Genomic DNA, 6,874 nt, shown 5'->3' with positions numbered 1-6,874 from the left:
TTTTGGCTTTGATGAGACCCTGACGGGATCTGTTGTGATGCTAGCTGTTGCGGATGTGTTAAGTGATGCAGCTTCAGTTTTAGGTGGTGATGCGACACTGCAAATTCTGTACATGAAGCTTGTAGAGGTATTTATTACTTGCTTTGGTTGCAATGTAAACAACCTAAGTTTTTCTTGGTGCTACGTGGGACCTGATCTGTGGTGACTTGGGCAAAGTTCCATGGCATCTTGTGGCCTGGTCTGGTGATTTTGACCAAGTTCCAATGGCCATCTTGGTGCTTTTGAATGAGGATCAATAAATTGCTCGAAAACTTTTGATCACTGATTTTCATCATTTCCATTTTCTTTTAAATGATTACAATCTTGGTATTGTAACTATATGCATATTTTTGGAACTTGTGTCATATTTGCCAAGAATAATATTTGCAGAGTAGGAAACAATTTGGAAGAAGGTGGAGGTTTAGTTTTGTCTATACAACTTAATTTTGATTGGCCTTTCAAGGAAATTTAGAACTGCAATTTACTCTCTTACTGACGCTATGATCCATTAGAAAGTCCATAATGCTAAATTGAGTTCTCTTTTTTGTATTACCAAGGCTATATCTTGCTGTGGGAACGAACACAGTGAATGGCGTCCGGCTGAGGCTGCTTTATTTTGCATTCGAGCTATATCAAATTATGTTTCTGTTGTTGAAGCAAATGTGATGCCTCAGGTATGAATGATCCTTAGATTCCTCCTATGTGCTTTCTGTTTTAATACATCATATTGATATTGTCCCTGGAAGTGAGAAGCTGTTAGTTTGGTTGGGATCTTAACATTATCTTCCATCTCTATGTTTTCATATATGCATCTGTAGTATTGAGTAATGTTCAATTTGAGTCGCCTATAATATGAAAAATATAATTTCCTACAAGTTATATAGCTCTTCTGGTACTATTGTACTCTGGAAATCATTGGCAGTCTGAGAGTTTTACTACATGAAAGTCCAAACTTGAGAAGTGCTAATTGTGTATGATCTTTGAATTTTGCTGTCAGCTTATTTGCACTTATGTTTTGAAATCATATGTTACTTTATAATCCATAGAATACACATTTTGTGGTGTCATTGCTCTTGCAGGTTATGGATTTGCTTTCTAAACTTCCTCATCAGGCCCAGCTGCTTCAAACAGGTAATCTATCGCTTCATAATCTGTGAATTTATCTTCTTTTCCTCCCCCAAACTGGGGACAAGGTCAATGTGGGTTGGAGATGGTGAACATGCCCTTCCAAGGCTAATGGATGTGTTCTAAGTCCAAAATGCCTGCTCTCATCTGGCCAGTCTTGAAGAGGCACAGCTATAAAGATTGCAAAGTAGTGTTCTAACTATTTTTAAATTTTATAGTCTGTTATCTGAATTCACCCTCGCTAATCAAGAGTGATGTGTATGTAAAATATGTCAGTTTGCTTAATCATTGGAGCATACTCTAAGTGGCTTGATGCTGCACCAAGTGGTTTCTCTAAATTGCCTTTGGTGATTGATATCCTCATGAGCGGCATGCGTAACTCTGAAGATTCTGCAGCAGCTGCTGCTTTGGCATTTAGACACATCTGCGATGGTATGGTATCCCTCTTGTTAACTATTTTACTGCTTTCTTTATCTACCTTGTGGAATGTTATGGTACACATCCCAGGACAAGTTGATCTAAAGAACATTTATGCTTGTAATAAAAGGCTTAGAGGTGGTTTGGCATTGCATTTGGCTCCCCAAATGCAGCTTTTGGTGGCCAATACAATGCCAAACACACCATGGTTTAAGTGCAAAAGAAATTTTTTGGTAGCAATTTTTGAACCAACGGCACAATCACCTCCAATGTGCTTTTGTGATTTGCAACCCATAGTTTGGAGAGGAAAGTACTGAATACCCGTTCCTATTCTGAAATATGATAAAATTACCCTTCAATTAATTTCTTCATCTTCTTCCATCAGTCTGTCTACCAACTGAGCTTGAAGTAAGCAACAACCTTTTATATTTTCAAATTGACATATTTTGAACTTAAAATGAAAATATAGAGGGAATATAACTATTTAGTTTCTAGCTTGAAGTAATTTAAAATTTTTAAGAAAATCATAAGTGTTCTTTTGTACAAATTTTTAAAATTAAACTTCACAATAATTTATTTTTTGCTAAATTTTAATAATAATTTACTCAAATAGTATTGAAAATGGCTTATTCTTTAATTTTCAACGTCATTTCCTCTTTTGACATTTTAACTTTACACAACATTGTTTCACAGCAATGCCAAACACTTAAAATCTCAAACCGCAATTTTCCAGGACAATTTCTCGCAGCGTTTTTCAGGTCTACTTTCCCAATCTGGGCTTTTTTAAACCACAATATTTATTGCTCTAGGTGCTTGTTGTACTTTCATGTAGCATGAGATACATCTTTGTTTCAACATTTTGTTGATGCACTGCTACGGAATGGAACCACTGTCAAACTGTGACAAATGATACTTACGTGTTTCGGTTAGATCTCTTATTTATTAATTTTTTTTATATTAGGATTGGTTCCTGAGTAATAGAAATTAATTGTGGAACGTAAAATTTAAGTTCTGTTCAAGTCTTTTTTATCTTTATATTGAGTTTCAAGAATCATGAACTTGTGATGTGTATGATGGAATTCTGCCTCCCTCCCCAAAAGAAAAAGAAAAGAAATAAACAGCCACCAAAAGAGGAAAAATAAGGAAAAGACTACAAAGCATGGAAGAACTTTGCTGTCTGCATCATGGTATATATTATTTACGCATACATACACATATATAATGTATGTATACGTGTAATGTTTGTAAATAATTAATGGGATATCCTTGGAAATGATCAAAAAGCAGCCTGAGTTGATACTTAGATGGTGAAGATGTTTTGCTTTATGATTCTGCATTTAAAATTTAACTGTGGATTCAAATGATTCCTGTTGAATGCAGATTGCCGTAAAAAGCTTTGTGCTTATTGTAAACAGCTTTTCCATATATACTATACAGCAGTTAATGGGGAAGGTAGTTTTAAGGGCTCTGCTGAGGACTCATTGCACTTAGTTGAAGCTTTGAGGTGGGTTTGTTACTCAGCAACTATAGGGGCTAAAAATATTGATGGTTACTTATGGTTTTACATTGGCCACTTGTTTTATTAATATCTGATAAATTATTTCCTCAGTATGGTTATTACCGAACTTCCACCAGAGTCTGCTAAGGATGCCTTGGAGGAACTGTGCTCATCAGTTGTTACTCCTTTACAGGTTAATTTGTTTCCCGCAAGCTTAATTTTTATAATACTTAATTTTGTTTTTGTTGACAATGGGTCATATTTATGACATGATTATTAGGAAGTTATCAACCAAGGTCCAGGAGTTTTAGAGAAGAAACATGCTCGTGAATTAACAGTTCACATTGATCGATTTGCATATATTTTTCGGTGAGATAAATGTTCCCTCCCTCTGCCCTCCCCTTTTTCATTTTTTATGGTTTCTGTTGGTTTATTGAGGTTTTTTCACCATGCAACTGGAACCAATTCTAGGTATGTAAATCATCCTGGAGCAGTCGCAGATGCGATCCACAGGCTTTGGCCAATATTTAAAGCCTTATTTGATCTGTAAGTATTGAACAACTTCCTAAATAGGTCATCAATGTGTCAGTGTCCTAGTTTTCTGATTTTTACCTGATTTGAGCTTTCAATGCTTCTGATGCAGTCGTGCTTGGGACATGCGGACTATGGAGTCTCTTTGTCGTGCTTGCAAATATGCTGTGAGTCTGCTGTGCTGTGTTAGTATTATTGAGTTGGCTCAGAAAAAATGGATGTTTAATAGCTGAATTTAGAAGTTTGATTGTCAATTAACATTCTGCCACACATCTTAGATACAAATTCGGCATTCTCCCATCAACGTCTATGTTATGTTACAAATTGGATTCCTCAATTATATAATTATATTCTCAGTATGCGACTGTTGAATTAGTTTGCTTTCCTGTGGAATGTGGTATGCCTCTTACCATTTTACTTAAGCTAAGGAGTTTTACTTTCTTAAGTGAATTGAATCTGTTCCATTTGATCTTTTTGTAGTTCTACTTCTCTTAAATTCATATTCTGCATTTTGTCCCCTTGTATTTTGTGTGGGTGTGCAACCTAGCTGTCCCAAATGATAACATGTGCATCTCTAGAGGACGGTATCTGAATGGCTCTAGCGAGAAGTTGTTAAATTAATTGTGTAATTACTACAGGTCAAGTGGAATGGTAGTCCTTACTCTGTAGGGGTAGTTGCTATAAGTATGTTATTCAGGTGTATTCTTAGCTGGGCCTGGTATTTTGCCAAGAGGCTTTGGTACCCTCTCCAGTGACATATGCACCTCACAGGCTCTGGGATCAAATCCAAGGATCATGTTAATTCCTTGGCTTATTTCCCATAACCTGGGAGAGAAGAAAAAGAAAGTGAACGAATTTCCTTTTAGCACTCACTTGTCTGAAAATAATCAGCTTTATTAGGCAGTGGCAATGATCTCATAGTTTTTTTTACTAGGTGAGAACTTCTGGAAGGTTTATGGGAATCACAATTGGAGCAATTCTTGAAGAAATTCAAGGCCTGTATCAACAACACCACCAGCCATGCTTCCTTTATCTCTCTAGTGAAGTTATAAAGGTTTGTCTTTCTTTGTTGATATTGCTAATTTTACATTTTATTCGTTTTGATTGAATGTTGAGAAGTCAGTGCCACTTGTGCTGCAGATATTTGGCTCTGACCCCTCTTGTGCAAGCTACCTGAAAAATATGATTGAAGCACTCTTCAAGCACACAACATGTCTTCTCACAAATATTAAGGTGTGGTTTCAATGACTGCTGTATTTGTTTTTTCTGTTATTTAAATTGGCATATAGGTCAACTTGTACATATTTTGTTGCTGCAGGAATTCACTACAAGACCAGACATAGCAGATGATTGTTTTCTGTTGGCATCAAGGTGCATTCGCTATTGTCCTCAATTATTTTTCCCTTCTGCTGTGTTTCCAGCTTTAGTTGATTGCTCGATGATTGGGATCACAGTACAGCACAGGTATAGCCTCTTTATTTCTTGCTGCCTGTGTTTATTTCATGAGCTTATTTCTGGGTTTGTCTGCGTATATTTATGTCTGTTGCACATACCTGTGGTACATCCTTCTTGTAAGACACTTGTTGCTGACAGTTAGCCTATAAGCAAAAGGTTCATCAGATATATGTGGTTGCTCCTCCTGTTTGGCATGTAGTTTTAAGAGAAACCTTTAACTTTTGGCCTTTTATATTGACTTTCTGAACCTTCCTCAAATATTAAGTACTTGAAGTTTTATGGTTTCTTTTAATGCAAAAAAAAAAAAAAAAGAAGTAAAAATCATTTTTAAAAATGGTGCTTGGAAGGAGGAATAAATGGGATTTTGAGATGACCCAAGAAGGGAAAGAGGAAATTATTTTACAATGTCCCAAAATGAGATGACATTCAATTGCTATCAAAGGTAATTATGATTTTATAATACATGTTTTAGAGACTTATTTTGTGACCATTTTTTATTTGCAGGGAGGCCTCTAATTCCGTTTTGACCTTCTTGTCTGATATTTTTGATCTTGCAAAGTCCAGCAAGGGAGAACAGTTTTTATCTATCAGGGATAGTGTGATTATTCCGCGAGGTGCTTCCATTACCAGAATTTTGGTGGCAGCCCTAACAGGAGCACTCCCAAGTTCTCGATTAGAAACGGTAGCTTCTACTGCTTTGTTGTATTCTTTATCTTTTATGCACACTGACGTTGATACATTAATGATTAGTAGAATAAGTTAAATCTTATTGGCGAAAATTTGATTCATGCAATTTTTATGGGGCTATTTGCTACTCCAGGTGGCGTATGCACTTCTAGCATTAACTCGAGCATATGGGATGCAAGCCCTGGAGTGGGCGAAGGAAAGTGTTTCATTGATCCCATTGACTGCGGTCAAGGAGGTGGAGCGCTCAAGATTTTTGCAAGCATTATCAGATGCTGCCTCTGGGGCGGATGTGAATGCCCTGATGGTCCCAGTTGAAGAGTTATCTGATGTTTGTCGTCGTAATCGAACAGTTCAAGAGATTGTTCAGGGAGCGTTAAAGCCACTTGAGTTGAATATGTTACCTGTATCATAATGGAAAGAATCAAGGAAATATTGGAGGGGCTGTTTTGCTGAGGCCCCATCTTGTTTATTAGCCAAAATTACTTGATCTTGTCTTTGCTGTTTTATTTATTCTTCATTTTGTATCATTCTTCAATTTTCCACCTCTTTTTTAGGTGAGTGTTGGCATTTCTTTTAGACTAGGAGAGGAGGGTTGTTGTTTCTTCTGTTAGAGATATGGATTCCGAGTGGTCTCAAATGCATTGGCTTCAATTTTTTTGGTGAAGTTATTGGTATACAGAGTTGTAAGTTTAGTTTGTAATGGGAGAATACTTGAAATTGTTTCTAGTTGTTACAGGAATCAGTCAAGATGGATTGCTTCTGCAGGTTGCTCTATTAGGATTTACAGCATATTTACAATGAAAAGAGTGTCCTTTTAGCTTAATGCACTTTTGCGAAGATTGTTGAGCGTCTCATGGTTGCGAGAGAAGAGGAGTTTATGATACGTAACCATACCTCCTTTCCTCTTTTAATAGTTTTATTAATTTATGTACTATATTTTATATATGTATGTAATGTATTTGTGCATGCCTTCTTCGCTCAAAGACTCCCCTGCCTCCAGCTGCATATATATCTCTTATAATATTTATATAATGGGGGAATTGTTCAAAATTGTACCGAGGCTAAGATAAAGAAAAGTTAAGTGTATTGATAGTGGAGAGGGGTTCTATGATAGGAAGAGGT

At 36.4% G+C, this 6,874-nt stretch overlaps 1 protein-coding gene across 1 annotated transcript in view; it reads left to right on the top strand.

Annotated features, from left to right (window-relative positions):
* Positions 1–6,478, top strand: part of MOS14 (ARM repeat superfamily protein) — a 10,950-nt gene extending 4,472 nt beyond the window's left edge. Inside the window, exons 7-20 of the mRNA XM_089784606.1 lie at positions 1–127; positions 597–713; positions 1,119–1,170; positions 1,441–1,596; positions 2,962–3,085; positions 3,191–3,272; positions 3,360–3,448; positions 3,551–3,625; positions 3,723–3,777; positions 4,545–4,664; positions 4,751–4,843; positions 4,929–5,074; positions 5,570–5,747; positions 5,886–6,478. Of these exons, the coding sequence (XP_089640732.1) occupies positions 1–127; positions 597–713; positions 1,119–1,170; positions 1,441–1,596; positions 2,962–3,085; positions 3,191–3,272; positions 3,360–3,448; positions 3,551–3,625; positions 3,723–3,777; positions 4,545–4,664; positions 4,751–4,843; positions 4,929–5,074; positions 5,570–5,747; positions 5,886–6,164 (1,693 nt within the window). The 3' untranslated portion in view covers positions 6,165–6,478. The remainder of the gene's footprint in view (positions 128–596; positions 714–1,118; positions 1,171–1,440; positions 1,597–2,961; positions 3,086–3,190; positions 3,273–3,359; positions 3,449–3,550; positions 3,626–3,722; positions 3,778–4,544; positions 4,665–4,750; positions 4,844–4,928; positions 5,075–5,569; positions 5,748–5,885) is intronic.
* The last annotated feature ends 396 nt before the right edge of the window (positions 6,479–6,874 follow it).

Source organism: Theobroma umbraticum, unplaced genomic scaffold, assembly GCF_002168275.2.
Source record: "Theobroma umbraticum cultivar Fairchild unplaced genomic scaffold, ASM216827v3 scaffold_146.0, whole genome shotgun sequence".
NCBI lineage: Eukaryota > Viridiplantae > Streptophyta > Magnoliopsida > Malvales > Malvaceae > Theobroma > Theobroma umbraticum.
Note: the sequence above shows the minus strand (reverse complement) of the source record. Positions and strands in the feature narration are given on the sequence as shown.